This window comes from Thunnus thynnus, chromosome 12 (assembly GCF_963924715.1).
Source record: "Thunnus thynnus chromosome 12, fThuThy2.1, whole genome shotgun sequence".
NCBI lineage: Eukaryota > Metazoa > Chordata > Actinopteri > Scombriformes > Scombridae > Thunnus > Thunnus thynnus.
The window spans coordinates 32,735,387-32,752,149 of record NC_089528.1 but is presented as its reverse complement, the minus strand read 5'-3'; the positions used below and the strand labels follow the sequence as shown (position 1 = coordinate 32,752,149).

The following is a 16,763-nucleotide window of genomic DNA, read 5'->3' as shown; positions in this document are numbered from 1 at the left end:
TATGTTCAGGAAGAAAGTGAGTCTGCAGCAGATGTAAAACATTCATTTATTCAAAGACAAATAAAGAGGCAGCAGCAGGTTTAAAAGAGTCAGAGTATTTTACCAACTAGTATTTTTTAAAACAAAGTACAACGTTTCCCTATCCAAGTTGTTTTAGTGCCCTAACCTAATCAAACCTTAACCATCGTGTGGTCACATCATAAAAAGGTTTGATTTTTGAAACAACAATTTTGTCCTTATAGTGACTTTAAAAAAATACTTACGTGTCATTCTGGAGGGCATGGACCTACGATGTATTCTGGTGTTTAATCTGGAAGACTTTTTGGAAATCCAACATGGTTTATTTGATATCTGATCAGGTTATTAATATTACATGTGTGTATTTATAAGTTTTGGGCAGTAAGACTGAGCAGTCAGCAGCCATACCAACATGTACCCTGTTTCTGCTGAATGACTGAAGCTAAGCAGGCGTGGGTTTGGTTAGTACTTCAATGGGAGACCTCCTGGAAAAGCTAAGTTGCTGCTGGAAGTGGTGTTGATGGGCCAGTAGGGGCCAGTCTTCCCTCTGGTTCTAATAAATCCTGCTACCCCAGTGGAGTAACGGGACACTGTGCTGTAGGAGACGCCGTCCTTCAGATGAGACGTTAAACTGAAGTCCTGACTCACTGTGGTCGTTAAAGCTCCCATGATACCCCAGTTTCCTGGTAAAATTCCCAACCTGACTCTCTCCATCTGGCCACCTGATCATCCCCCAGTGTAACTGGCTCAATGATTCCCTTCCTCTCCACCTCAAGATGATGTGTGGTGAGCGTTCTGGTGAAAATGGCTGCTGTGCATCACCCAGGTGGGTGCCACATATTTGTGGTTGTTGAGGTGAGTTTCATGTTTCATGTTATAGGAATGTGATGACTGTTTTTCACTACCTTGAAGTGTAAGGGATTACAACTTTACTCTCACTGATTACATTACACTCACTAAGCTCAGTAACACTCTGTTACTTTGACTCTTTGGGAGTTCAACTTGTTTGCGTCTCACCTGCAGTTAGATGTAGAATAGATATCAGTTTTGTCTGTGTGTTCAGTGGAAGGACTGGTTCACAGTGTGTTACCATGGTGCAGGATATGCACGTTAGTTAAAATACTCTACATACAGTTCAATAGTCAGAATATATATTTATTATATAAATGTACTATTTTTATATTAAAATGTAGTTCATATGTATACCAAGATTTATGTCAACATGAATATTAATTAAAGTGTCCCACAATGTCTCATGTGAGATTCCTAGTTTCCTTCGTGCATGATGAGTTTTGAGTCTGTAATTATTCAGCAGTTTAATACATTTAGTCTGGAGAACGATGACATAGTAACGGGTTTATCTTTGTGGGCTTCAAACAAACAAATAAACAGATACATACATATACAGAGAGACAGATGTAGAGGTCTTGTCTTGGTGCTTATAACATTGGCATGAGAGGAGGAATAGGTGGAGGGAGGGGCGACTCACAGAAGAAGAGAACAGAAGAAGACTCCCGTTGTCAGAGGCAGTCGATACCTGAACCACTAAACACAGATACTGTCTGTCAGATGTTGTCACTGCATTGTTGTGATATTTTGTTGTTTTTTGTGACCGTACTAAAAGGGAGGTGAAACAATACAGGAATAATAAATGTCTTTAACAATGTGAGAAACTTGTGGAGCAGATAATCTGATTTTAACTTTGTGTTTAACATCAAGTTATCTCTTCCTTTAGGTGTCAGCTGTGAAGAACTCACTCCACTAGAGGGAGTCACACACTGTTAAACTTCAGTGGTTTGTTACCAAACAGTCGAGATTCTTTTCACTGGTGAGAAAAATGAAAGAACAATGAAGGCAGAAAGATAGAAGAATGATGTAGACTGTCCTGAAAGCTATGAAGTATGGTTCACATCAATGAGAGAGTATCACACAGTAACTCTTCTGACAACAACACTAACAGCTGAGAGGCTCCCACCAAGGGTCCACTTTCTCCTCACTGCTGTTTTATCCTAAAGGACTCAATCAATATACAACACAGTCATTAACTCCATGTGGTAAAACTGTCAGCTGTCAATCAGTGTAATGCTATTAGCTATGAGCTAATCAGTATAATGTGATATGAAAAGCACATTGAACACATTATTGGTCAGAGCTGTGAGAGCAGGGAGGAGGAGATTAAGGGAGGAGCAAAACTGTCACTGAAGTACAGAAAGACACAAACTTTCACTGTGGTGTTTCATACTAAACAACACAGACAGTTTCTTCTTATCTTCAAGATGGTGTCAATGCAATTAAGTCTGTTTTCAACTTTGTTTCTGATCACACTAACAGGTAGGTGACACACTTCATATTTACTTCTATTGATGTTTGATTGAAAACTGAGCATGAAGTTGTATGTATTCATGTTATGAGTCTTTGACAACATGTTATAACAGAGTTATCTCTTCCTTTAGGTGTCAGCTGTCAAGAACTCACTCCAGTCAACAATGAAGAGAACAGTTTAGAAGGCAGCACTGTTACTCTGTCCTACAACTACTCCAAAGAAGCTGATTATGATCATTTCTTCTGGTATCGACAATATCCGGGAAAACCACCAGAGTTCCTCATGTACATCTCAGGACTGAACAAAACAAGACCAGCAGATTCTCTGAAGTCAGAAACAAGATTCTTTACTGATCTGTTTGAAGACAAGCGTGGAGTCAAACTGCAGATCTCCTCTGCTGCAGTGTCTGACTCTGCTGTGTACTACTGTGCTCTGCGGCCCACAGTGACAGGAAACACCAAAACTCTGTACAAAAACCTTTGGAGCAAAGACAACAGAATACTCCACAACATCCACTAGAGGGAGTCACACACTGTTAAACTTCAGTGGTTTGAATCTTCACATATTTGTCTCAGCCCTACAAAAGACTCATCTGTATCCAACATGTGTGAAACCTGGATTTTGATGGTGACTGCAGCATCAGTGTCATTTCCACAGTTGAATCACAGAAGTGTAACAGAAGGGATGAATGGGTCCGACTCTTTCTCTCTTGATAAGGATTCCTGTCTCTCAGCTCAGAGTATCTGCTGATGCAGAGTACTGATCCCATAGCAGTGCTCTCTTTCTCCCACATTCAAATCTGTGCACCCCACTGCTTGAAACTCATTGGAACAACTTCAACATGAGGTCTCATGAGGTCATGGATTGCTGACGTGACTGAATGAATATAACTGGTAGTGAAAATACTGAAGTATTATAATGACATGGAAGAGGAGACTGTATTACATGTAGATTGGTCTCATCATGGCAGATACTTGATCTGATGAATCACCTGAGTATTACTGCAGATACTGATGTAGTGTGTCAGTGTTTGTCTGTTCAAGGCTCCATTCTGGGGCTTTTTCTCTTCAGCATCTACATGCTGCCACTAGCTCAGGTTATGGAAAACAACTAAATATGTTACTAGTTATGCAGATGATACACAAATTTACATAACCATATCACCAGGAGACTATGGTCCAATACAAGCACTGAGTAAGTGCACTGAACAAATCACTGATTGGATGTGCCAGAATTTTCTTCAATTAAACAAAGACAAAACTGAAGTAATTGTTTTTGGAGCCAAGGAAGAACGTTTAAAAGTCAGCATTCAGCTTCAGTCGATAATATTAAAAACTACAAACGAAGCCAGAAATCTTGTTGTAGTCATGGACTCAGACCTGAATTTCAAGAGCTACATTAAAACAATTACAAAGTCAGACTACTATCATCTGAAGAATATATCAAGAATTAAAGGACTTATGTCTCAGCAGGATTTGGAAAAACTTGTCCATGTATTTATCTTCAGTAGACTCGACTACTGTAACGCTGTCTTCACAGGTCTCCCTAAAAAACAATCAGACAGCTGCAGCTGATTCAGACGTTGCTGCTCGAGTCCTCACTAAGACCAAGAAAGTGGATCAAATCACTCCAGTTCTTGAATCTTTACACTGGCTTCCTCTCTGTCAAACAACTGATGTCAAAATACTGCTGTATGTTTATAAAGCACTGAATGGTTTAAAATACATTTCTGATCTGCTGCTTCATTATGAACCATCCAGACCTCTCAGGTCGTCTGGATCAGGTCTGCTTTCTGTCCCCTGAGTCAAAACTAAACATGGAGAAGCAGCGTTCAGTTTTTATGCTCCACATATCTGAACAAACTCCCAGAAAACTGCAGATCTGCTGCAACTCTCAGTTCTTTTAAATCACAGCTGAAGACTTTTCTGTTTGAGTTTTATTGAACCAAATTTAAGGGTCAATATTTTACACTGCACTGTAACTTTTATTCTCCTGTTTTATCTGTCTTGTTCTTTTTTTAGCTTCTTTTTATTTCCAAATTTAATACATTTTTATTGTATTTAAATGTCTTTTTACTTGTGTTGTTTTTATATTCTGTCTCGGTGCCTTTTATGCTCTATGTAAAACACTTTGAATTGCCTTGTTGTTGAAATGTGCTTCACAAATAAACTTGCCTTTCCTAACAGAGAGAACTATAAATACAGAACTACAAAGAGACGGAGAGATTCAGGGAGGAGCTAAACTGTTACTGAACTATAGAAGAGAGACGAACTTCCATATTCAGCAGAGTTCAATACACAAACCACAAACATTACCTTCATTCAACATGCTGGCTTTGCAATACTCCGTATTTTACTTACTATTTCTGGCCATTCTTGCAGGTATGTTAGATTCTGTATTTTATAAAAGTTGAATACTAATAGTATCTGGATGTGATTCATTTACTGAGACAACATGTTATAACAGAGTTATCTCTTCCTTTAGGTGTCAGCTGTCAAGAACTCACTCCAGTCAACAATGAAGAGAACAGTTTAGAAGGCAGCACTGTTACTCTGTCCTACAACTACTCCAAAGCTGCTGCAGCTGATGATTATTTCTTCTGGTATCGACAATATCCAGGAAAACCACCAGAATTCCTTATTTCTCATTATGGCACAGGAAATCCACTATCAGCTGCAGTACCTAGACTGTCTTTTAATGTGAGTGAAGACAAAACCCAAATGGATCTGCAGATCTCCTCTGCTGCAGTGTCTGACTCTGCTGTGTACTACTGTGCTCTGCAGCCCACAGTGACAGGAAACACCAAAACTCTGTACAAAAACCTTTGGAGCAAAGACAACAGAATACTCCACAACATCCACTAGAGGGAGTCACACACTGTTAAACTTTAAGGATATAAAACAACAAATGCTTGAGGAACATCCACTAAAGGTGTCCTCTCTCTCTCTCTCTCTCTCTCTCTCTGCTGCTGTTTATCCTTCAAACTGAAACTGGTTTACACAACCTGAAGGTTTTGGTCCAGAAATTTTATTTTTTAATTTTAATATAATGAAACTAAAGTTTTACACTCTTGCTAACGGGTGATTTTTGAAATGATGAAGATGTAAACTATTAGTCTGGTTGTTGAAAATGATACATTGGAGTAAGAGAGAGCGCTTTCAACTTTTTATCTTTAGTACTGAAACCTGTCTGTTGTCATGGTTCAGCAGTGATGCCTCTCTGTTGCCATGGTTACTGAGCTCAAAGAGGGAAGTGAAACACTGAAGAGCAGAAATGTGATCAGTCTCTCTCCCTGCAGTGGGTGGAGTCGCCCCCACCCTGACTTGTTGCCTAAACCCAACTACACACGGGACTCAGGATGCAAACCCGGGTCTCTGCTGCCAGAGTCCTACATGTTGTACGCCTGCCATCCACTCTATCCTCCTCCTTCTGACTTCACAGCCATATATACCATACCATCATAAGCATGATACAGTTTAATACTAATGTATGTCAATGTTTAGTTGAGTTTTTTTTCCTTCTCAAACACACTGCTGGTCGGCTCTTTCATGTGATATCTTTCCATGCAGATAGGTCTGTGAAAATGACTCCCGCTTCCTTTGTTGGGCTGACAAATCTCAGAGCTGTGTGTCTCAAAACCTGCACAAATAACATATTTGATATTAAGGAAACAGCTTAACCACCTTGATTTTTTTCCCGCCCAAATACCTGACATGTTTCTGTTCCTTAATGATCTTGTTACAACATGTGAGCTGTTGTTACATATGTAATAACCACAGTATATCACCTGTTTTGATGGTTTTGGTTAAAGGTCATCAGCCATACTGAGCCATGGCTCACCAACAGAAGCAGACTGGTATATTCTCTCTTTTCAAAGAGGAAACACTGAGCTCATAATTAATGACAAACATGGGATCATTGTTGAGTTGATGCTAAGAAGCTGTGATGGTAAACTTCACTGATTTCAGAGGAATCTCCTTATAAATAAAACTGTTTGTGTGAGTCCTTTATTTCATTGTTTGAATATAGTTTTAGTTTTGACACACTTAATAAAGTGTGTTTGTGTGTGTGTGTGTGTGTGTGTGTGTGTGTGTTCAGTGAACTGTATCAGTCAGTTTCTGTTCAGTCTGACTGAGGGAGGTTTTTGTACGACGCTTTTTCACTGTGTGAACACGTGCTGACTGTTGATATCATGGCGACTCTGACAGTAATAAACTGCTGCATCTTCAGCCTGAACTCCACTGATGGTCAGAGTGAAGTGTGAAGTCAGAATGAAGAAAGAGTTTGATCCACTGCCTGTAAAACGACCTGGAATCCCTGATACTCGCTGATTAGCAGAGTAAATGAGAAGTTTAGGAGTTTCTCCATCTCTCTGTTGGTACCAGGCTAAAGCGTAGTAGGTGCTCCCACTATAAGTCCAACTATAAACATCCTGACTGGTCCTACAGCTGATGGTTGCGGAGCCTCCCAGAGCAGATGTCACTGCTGCAGGCTGAGTCACTGTGATCTGGCCTCTGGACTCTGAGGATACAGAGACAAAAACATAAAGCAGCGTCATGGTTTTGATGGTTTTGTGGGCTTCATTTCAGAGGGACGGATGTTCATAGAGGAGAGGAGTTTGATTCTCTGGACTTTACCTGTGAAGCAGCAGCAGAGGAGAGTCCAGATGAGGACGGAGATCAAAGTCATGTTTTTGATGAGGAGGATTTCTGTGGCTTCTGTTGTGATGAAGGAAGGTTGTCAGTCATCCAGTGTTCAACTCTCAGGATTATAAACTCTCCCAGAGCACTGGAGCATGGTGCCGCTGATGCAAAGTGGCTCTCTATGGAAATGCTCTGACTGACTCCAACAGGGACTTGGATTACTCTGATGATGCTGTTACATCAATGGATCAATCAACTTATCACAGTATTGATTAGGATGTGTCAGTGATTATTTTTATGTGGTTTGGACTTCATGTGTATTGACGACTGTTTTCTTTCAGAAAATATTTTGTTACACTTAAATTTATTACAACACAAATTTAACATTAATTTAAATAAATTCATATGAAATAAAATCACATATTCATAAATTGGCGGCTCTGTGTTGTTGTAAGTTTTCGAGTTATTTCAGTAATTTTACTTCATTTTGGTGAGTTTGTTTGTGTCAAAGTCAGAGAGCCTTGTCTCTCTACACTGAGAGGTTTTTGTACGGCGGCTCAATGAGTTTGTATCACTGTGGTTCACGTTCGGTGGAGGAACCAGACTGGATATTGGAAGTAAGTTTCTGCTAAAATATTAAATACTGTATCATCAGTTAAGTTTATAATTTCTACGTCTGAACATTGTAGTAGATATAAGTTTCCACTGTGCTGATCTAAAACACTTTAAAGTCTCAGTTTTATTGTTTGTTCCTCTTGTGTTTCCTTAAAGTTGAACTCAAAGCAGATTTACTGAACTTTTTTTGAAATGTTCAAGTTAATTTGTTAAATGTGAACAGCTTGAACTGCAGGACAGAGTAAAAAACAACAGTCCTACTTTAAAAATGATTTTAATTTCAGCCTTTAATTCTCTGTTTTAATTTAATAATTTAAATTCAAAGAAGATAAACAATGTGAAATGCTGTGAATCTCTGATCATTTAAAATGTCTCCAGTTGTCTTTTAACCTCAGTCTGAAATCATTTTGACAGATTTTTGAGGGTTTTTCATTTTTTGAATGTCTCAACATTTTCCGTATATTACGGTGGTCTGTTAGTTTTGACTGATGAATCTGATTAACTGTTGATCTTTTGATAGTTTTGAAAGTAAATATGTTGTTATAAGTTCAAACTAAATCATAGATGTCTGAATTATATATTCAAACTTTATGTCCTTATTTATATATAGTGTATAGTGTAAAATAAAATACATTAAACAGTCATATAAACGACTTAAAGGAGTTTCTGTCAAATGTTTTTTCTGCTCCACCAGTCACTCACTGACACACTGTTTCACTTCCCTCTGAGAAACCTCTCATGCATATCAGCACAGAAAGAGTCCTCATATGGCTCCACCCTCTCACAGTAAAGGTGTCCAAGTGTCTGGTGTTGGATTGACAGCTGTCCTCTAATCTGATTGGTGTCTCCTAGGTGTTGTCCGTCCCACCCTGACGGTGCTGCCCCCCTCCAGCGAGGAGCTGCAGCAGGGGAAGGCCACGCTCATATGTCTGGCCAACAAGGGCTTCCCCTCAGACTGGAGTCTGGCCTGGAAGGTGGACGGCAGCAGCAGCAGCAGCAGCAGCAGCGGGGAGGAGAGCAGGAGCCCCGGGGTGCTGCAGAAGGATGGCCGCTACAGCTGGAGCAGCACCCTGAGGCTCCCTGCAGACCAGTGGAGGAAGGTGGGCTCTGTGACCTGTGAGGCCAACCAGGGCTCCCAGACTCCAGTCTCAGAGACACTGAGGAGAGACCAGTGTTCCCAGTCCTGACCTGACTCACTGGGACTCTGCTACTGGTTTTACTCTGCTACTGCTCTCACTCTGATCTCTAATCAGAACAGTGTAACATTGTGTAACTTCAAACTGTAACAACTGCATTATTGTAGTACTGATGACTTAGATGCTTGAAACAATAAACATTTTCTCTCTTGAAATCAAATATTTTTCTGTGGATGTTTGACACCAACAATACATGCAGGATTATAACTCTTTCTTGATCTTAATCTTGGGATTATATAAAGTATTGTTACATATCTATGAAGTGTTTGAGTCTCAACTGACAGTGTGTCTGTTTAGCAGTGGTATCATAAATCATAATGTAAAACATGGTGTTAATGGAAGGATGAAAGGATCCCATAATTTTAAAATCCTTTCAAAATGTAGTTTACATTAATAGAGTTTTGAGGATTAGAAACAAAGTGCAGAGTATTGTCAGCGAAAGATGATATCACCTGGTTCTTGTTTTACACCAAAGGTTTCCATGTCAGTATGTTTGTTGCATGTTTCTTTAAGAATACCAAAAGAACACCTCTGATGTGTTTTTATTTATGTGCTGCATTAAAGTTCTTATTGAATTGTCCCTGGTTTTGAGATGTTAAAATGTGCAATAATATGTTTTAATGTCTGAAAGGGTATTATCTTATTCAAAGAGAAAATTAAAATAGGTATTTGTAATGTTTTAAACAGATATAGGACTTTGTTTGCTCATATTTTAGTTTTCTAAACTGGTTAGATCATTTCATGGAAAATCACCCAGGTATCCTTTGACCTGGATGTAATTTATTATTATTTCAGTTTCATAAAGGGTAAATGTGCATTAAGCTGATATCCTGAATCCTGTCAATAAATTGACAAAAGTCTAAAGAATAAAAAATGAAGATCTGACATAGAATGCAGGACATAATCATAACAAATATGTAAAAATAACAAAACATGAGTGTGATCTCTAAAGTTACACTATGTACATATACAGTAGGTACAATCATTGTACAAATGTAGTGCATACGGCCTGCCTCCTCATGTTCCCCCCACACTAGACCTCTGACCTTTTCATGTGTGTCTGAAAGAAAAAAGGAAAAAAACTGCTAATAACACAAAAATGACTATCTAAGATAATTTTGTTTCCATTAGAGTTCTTCTTAAAAGCCCTCCTTAATTTCAGCTCCTGCCATGAAACCAAGAGATACCAACATTGTTTCCCTCTGAGGTCTGATTATTATTATTACACCAGAAGGAATATAGGATTTTGTGAAATATAATAAAATGTCATCGGCATATAGATAGATTTTTCAATGGTGTGACTGAAATAACATCTGAAATTTTGTGATGTTTCTAATGTAATGATGACAAAATGTAGAGAGTGGTGCAGAAAGAGGAAGTCCACTGCTGTTTTAATCTTAAAGCTGAATCTGGTTCACTGACAGTTTGGCCCAGAGGATAAATAATAAGAAACATCTTCACTGATTACTTTTGTAGACACATAACGGACCGTATTTTAAGTGCAGCGTGGTAGATCCTGGATGTACGGACTGTGCAGGCGTCTCCAGGCACTCCTGTTATTCAGGTTCATGAATGTGCCGGAGCACAAAGTGCAAAAGGGCTGGATGAAGGTGAATATAGAAGGGAGGATGGGCTGATTATTTGTCAAGTCAATTATTATCAAACAGTCTAGATTTCTTGTAGTGGTGATGAAAACAACAGAAATAGAAGCAATACAGATAAATAGATCATATCAACATTCTATAGAAAATATGACATCATAATTTCTCTTCATGAGCCGGTTGACATCACAGACTCAGAGTTTGATTGGTTTATTCTTATTATAAAACAAGTTTCTCTGTAGTTGTCTCGGATTTCTTGTGGTGAACCACAGGGTTCAATCCTGGGTCCTCTTATTTTCAGTTTACATGTTACTGTTGGATCAAAGTGTTAGTGTTAGTGTTCCAGATCTTCCTACAATCCAGTGATTCTTAAACTGAGATCCTTTAATTTGCCCTAAAATTTTGCCAAACAGGTGAAGTCTGCTGAAACTGTCTGTTGATGTTAATCTTACTGCTCATAGTCTGTGTATAATATTTGATGCTGTGTTTTACTTTAATCATCAGTTGACTTAAATCATACAGCAAGGAGGTAATGTTGTCTTCACTTTTTAAGCATATAATTAGGTTCTCCTTGTGTTTGTAAAGTCTGAGAAGGTGATCAGCTACCTTTCTGCAACTCCAGTTAAAATGTAACCAGTCTGTTAACCAGGAGGAAGAGTAACTGAGAGAAGTGAAAATACAGATCTAAGAGGAGACGAAGAGATTCAGGGAGGAGCTAAGCTGTTACTGAACTATAGAAGAGAGACGAACTTCCATATTCAGCAGAGTTCAATACACAAACCACAAACATTACCTTCATTCAACATGCTGGCATTGAAGTATTATGTATTTCCTATGTTTTTTCTTGTAATTCTAATGTATGTTACATTTCATTCCTGTATTTTTTAAATTCTGAATCATTCATGGAGGCTTTAACAACATGTTATAACAGAGTTATCTCTTCCTTTAGGTGTCAGCTGTCAAGAACTCACTCCAGTCAACAATGAAGAGAACAGTTTAGAAGGCAGCACTGTTACTCTGTCCTACAACTACTCCAAAGCTGCTGATACCTATGATCATCTGTTTGACTCAATGATAATGAAGAAACAAACACTATTTATATCCAACATGAGTGAAACATGATTTATATGATGGTGACTGCAGCATCAGAGTTTCCAGAGTTGAAGGTAGAGGAAGAGTAACTGAGAGAAGTGAAAATACAGATCTAAGAGGAGACGGAGAGATTCAGGGAGGAGCTAAGCTGTTACTGAACTATAGAAGAGAGACGAACTTCCATATTCAGCAGAGTTCAATACACAAACCACAAACATTACCTTAATTCAACATGCTGGCATTGGACTATTATCTATTTTCTTTACTGTTTCTAGTCATTCTGACAGGTATGAAAGTTTCTGCATGAAAAAAATTCAGTTCCATTTTTGTCTGAATGTGATTCCTTGATCGTGACTTTAACATGTTATAACAGAGTTATCTCTTCCTTTAGGTGTCAGCTGTGAAGAACTCACTCCAGTCAACAATGAAGAGAACAGTTTAGAAGGAAGCACTGTTACTCTGTCCTACACATACTACAAAAAAGCAACTGGTTCTAATCAATTCTTCTGGTATCGACAATATCCGGGAAAACAACCAGAATTCCTCATCTCTCACTCAGGAACAGGAAGTCTGATATCAGATCCAGTACCTAGACTGTCTTTTAAAGTGAATGAAGATAAAACCCAAATGGATCTGCAGATCTCCTCTGCTGCAGTGACAGACTCTGCTCTGTACTACTGTGCTGTGAGGCCCACAGTGAAGCAAACCCACAGTCTCTGTACAAAAACACAAGCTGACACACTGACAAGCTGCTGGAAGCCTTTTTTCCACACTGTTGTACTGAACTTTTTACCTCCACTAGAGGGCCACATTATCAAGTAGGCGGTGCACTACTTCTGCACTGTGTTCAACCATTCTGTCAATAATAACTGCTGCTGTGAAGAGAACAATTCTCAGACTGAATGTTGAACATCAGATAGTTTCTCCTGTTGATTTAAACCTTGTTGTAGAGATGGAACATTGGCTGTGGATTATTCTTGCTGCTCTTTTCTTTGGTAAGACAGAAAACAGAATGTGTTTCCTTTCTCAACAGTTTTTAAGATACAACTGAGCTATAAGTGCTTTTAATGTCCATCATAAAGGGAACAAGTTATTTCTGCTGCCATTTATAACTTTTTTAGAGAACGAGGTGTGGTTCAGTCTGACAGACAGCAGTCAATAAAAACAGACTATTCTAGATGTCTCAGTGTCTGCTAGGTAACTCTTTAAAGCTGCTGATTGTTCTCCTTTAATCAATCATCTTTATTGATTCATCTCTTCCTCTGCATGTTCTGTTCTTCCCCAGAGTGTAAAGGACAAGACAGCGTGACCCAGCCAACAGGAGATGTCATTGCTGCTGAAGGAGACACAGTTACACTTGCTTGTATATTTCAGAGTGGAAATCCAACTTTGTTCTGGTACAAACAAGAAGTAAATCATTCCCCGAAGTTTATACTGCGACGTGATACTTATGGAGCTGAACATAATGCTGCTGAGTTTGAGAAGAATAGATTTGATGCTACAGTTAACGGGACATCAGTTCCTCTGCAGATCCCCTCTGCTGCAGTGTCTGACTCTGCTGTGTACTACTGTGCTCTGCAGCCCACAGTGACAGGAAACACCAAAACTCTGTACAAAAACCTTTGGAGCAAAGACAACAGAATACTCCACAACATCCACTAGAGGGAGTCACACACTGTTAAACTTCAGTGGTTTCTTATCAAACAGTCTAGATTCTTTTCCCTCATGAGACACAGTTGTGATGAAGAGTTTTACAAATGAATGTCATTTGACATATGAGTCTCCTCCTACTGACTGCAGAGGTGGCTGCATGGCAGAGAGCTGTTTGATTCCAGCTGTGAATATCAGACCAAACACAACTCACAAAACCACTCAACACTTATTCAAACTCAACATTCACTTACAGCATTTCACTTGTGTAACCATGGAAACACTGGCTGTCATTTCACTGTTTTCAGCTCTTGTAGGTACGTATGCTTTTGTCATTGTGTGATATTTTCCAAATGATGGATATTTGACTCTGGAACAGAACTTTAATACAACATGTTTCCTTCACTAGGTAACACCTTGGAAGATGATTTCTATAGAAATCAGTCAAATGAACAGTTGATCAGTTTGTGTCCCCAGAGTAACACTGTACAGTTGACATTGTCCACTGTCTTCTCCTCTCAGCCTCATGAACAATGTTAGTCTAATGGCTTCATTTTCTCTACTTTTTCCAGGACTAATAGCTGGAGACACAATCTCTCCTGAACAAGATGAAGTCAGTAGAAGAGAAGGAGAATCTGTCACACTCACATGTACCTATGAGACAAATTATGATGGTGCTTTGCTTTTCTGGTACAGACATCATTCTGACCTTCAGGCACCTCAGTTTATACTGGCGAAAGGAGCAGGATCAGTGAGTGATGAACAATATATTCCTGATAAACGATATAAATCCCAAACATCAGCTACATCAACTGAGCTGACCATACAGAGTCTAACCCTGGCAGACACAGCTCTCTACTACTGTGCTCTAGACACACAGTGATAGAAAGTGTAGAAGAGGCTGTACAAAAACCTGAACACAGATATCTGACTACTCTTCAAAGAGGAGGGAAGTGGTATTCAAACCACAGCTTCATATCAGATGGATTCTGCTAATTCCTGTTTTATCAGAGTCACTGTGGTTACAGCTGCTAATGAAACACTGTGGGAGGATTCACATGAGCAGCAAATCCACATCAATGACAAACCAGCTGGATGATGCTTCAAACACAAGACACCATCAAACATAAAGTGACATAAAACTGTGTGTTGAACAAAAACCTGAAGTTACTCGTCGGGTTAAAAAGTGAATGTAATGAAAATATGAGAATGTTTGTTTCATACTGTCAGTTTTTATCATGAGCTGTTTCCATTAGACAGGCTGTGATACTTTTACTCACAGAATCAACTCTGTGAGGGAAATATTTAATGTGAGGATACAGATAAAATCTAAAAATAAAAACAATTTACTCTGGTTTAATGAAAATTTGTGGAAACTAATGAAATCTAGAGATGCTGCACTAAGGACGGCAATTAAAACTAGAAGAGACACCGACATGCTGACTTATAAAGGTTTAAGGAACAAAGTTATCCAAGAGCTAAGAGAAGCTAAATCTCGTTTTTATCTCAATATTTTGAATGAGGCAAAAGGCAACAGTAAATTGATCTGGAAAAACATTGATGATCTCACAAGGAGGGACACAAAATTTTAAACTCAAAGTACAGGGAAAGTTAATTGAAGATCATCTTCAAGGAAACTGGATATTGTTCCTATAGATGCTACAGGTCAGGTTTTCGAGCTGGTAGAACCTAATGAGTTACAGGTAAACAAAATCATCAGCTCCATATAAAGCTTTAAATATAGAGATGCTTTCCAATTTGACACCATCTTTGTCAAATCACACAAAGGTATTTTAACTCCCCCTATTGCTCATTTAATTAACTTGTCTTTTAAACACAGCTCCTTTCCTGATGACTGGAAACGTGCCGTTGTCACGCCTGTTTTTAAATCTGGAGACCGCCTTGAAGCCAGTAACTACAGACCAATAAGTATACTGCCAGTACTCTCAAAGGTTGCTGAGAAAGTTGTCATTAAACAACTGACAACATTTCTTAATACAAACAATTTTGGTCTACATTGTATGCAATTTGGCTTTAGAGCAAATCATTCCACTGAAACTGCTACCTTGCACTTAATAGAGCAAATTAAATCAAGACTTGACAAAGGAGGAGTAGCTGTTGCTGTATTTTTAGATCTGCATAAAGCATTCGACACAGTCAATCATGATGTTTTAATATCGAAACTCTCTAAATTTAACTTCTCATCTAGAGCACTGGTATGGATGTCTTCATATTTATCTAATAGGAGACAATGTGTTAAAGTTGGTGACACACTGTCCAGTAACATGAAGTGCACAATGGGTGTTCCACAAGGGTCAGTGTTAGGTCCCCTATTATTTAGTCTATATATTAATGATCTCCCTCAACAGTGTCATGATGCAGAGCTACAAATGTATGCAGATGACACCGTTGTGTACACACATGCAAAAACAGCTGAGTTAGCTGCTGCTAAGCTAACAACTGCATTGGAAAGGATCACACACTGGCTTGATCAATCATGTCTGAGTCTAAATGTAAACAAGACAAAGGGTATGTTTTTCTCTAAGACTATGGTACAACCTCATAACACTGATATTCTCATCAAACGTGAAAAAATTGACATAGTTACTGATTTTAAATATCTTGGTGTGACACTGGATCCAAATTTGAACTTTGAGAAACACGTTAAAAAAATGGTTTAAACCATAAAGTACAACTTAGCAAATTTTATACATATTAGAAACTGTCTCTCTTTGGACGCTGCAGATATTTATGCAGCTATGATTCTTTCTCAGATGTCTTATTGCATCACATGTTCGGGGCAGGCTGGAGAAACTGCCATAAAACCTCTTGAGTCCAAACAAACTCTAAAAACTCTGGACAAAAAGCCAATGCATTTCCATCACTGTAGGGTTCTGGAGAAATACAATTTACTGAGCTTTGAGAAGTTTAAATTATTCTCAAATTTGTGCCTAGTTTATAAATGTTAAATGGTTTGGCCTCCTCCACTATGTGACTTTGTGTTCACTCGCTCAGTAAGTTCTATTAGATCCTCCAGAATATCCTCTACACAAGATTGTACCATTTAATCACACTGCATTTGGACAATCAGCTTTCTCTGTGAAAGCCACAACTCAGTGGAACGTCCTACCTGATGATATGAAGAACTGTAGTTCAATCAATACATTCAAGGCCAAATTAAAAAATCTACTAAAGACCAATCAGCTGTGTGACCATTGAGTCTAAACTCCATCTATGGTCTTCTCATTAGCGCAGGTAGTCTTGCTTTTAATTTGACAAGTTTACATTATTGATTTCTGATTGACATTGTGGGTGTATGTGATGTGCTGTGTATTCTGTGTGTTTTGTTATGTTTTTTTTTTGCTTTGTACTGTTTGTTGATGTGCTGTTGTATGTTTTTTGTCGGGACGAGGGATGCAAATTAGCTTCAAGCTAACTCTGGTGCATCTTCAATGTTTAAAACTGCACACTGTCCCAGTCAATAAATAAATCAATCATTATATGTTGAGGATCAAAGTGAGTCTGCACCAGATGTAAAACAGGAAACATTAAATCTCCAGTGATGACTACATACAAGACAAGCTATGCTAGGAAAGGAGAGAGGCACAAACATGTGTTTAGTGTA

The 16,763-nt window shown here is 38.6% G+C and overlaps 1 long non-coding RNA gene and 1 gene segment (V, D, J or C); one reads left to right on the top strand and one right to left on the bottom strand.

The window, feature by feature from the left end:
- Nucleotides 1-6,786: 6,786 nt before the first annotated feature.
- On the bottom strand, nucleotides 6,787-7,081 carry LOC137194803 (uncharacterized). Its single transcript, XR_010931022.1, has 2 exons — nucleotides 6,979-7,081; nucleotides 6,787-6,862 (listed from the first exon to the last, which is right to left on the bottom strand). It is a non-coding gene; the product is annotated as an uncharacterized lncRNA (long non-coding RNA).
- Nucleotides 7,082-7,227: 146 nt separating this feature from the next.
- On the top strand, nucleotides 7,228-8,955 carry LOC137194866 (Ig kappa-b4 chain C region-like). The segment is given in 3 exon segments: nucleotides 7,228-7,249; nucleotides 7,524-7,601; nucleotides 8,452-8,955. Coding segments are annotated over 3 exon segments (435 nt in total).
- Nucleotides 8,956-16,763: the final 7,808 nt, after the last annotated feature.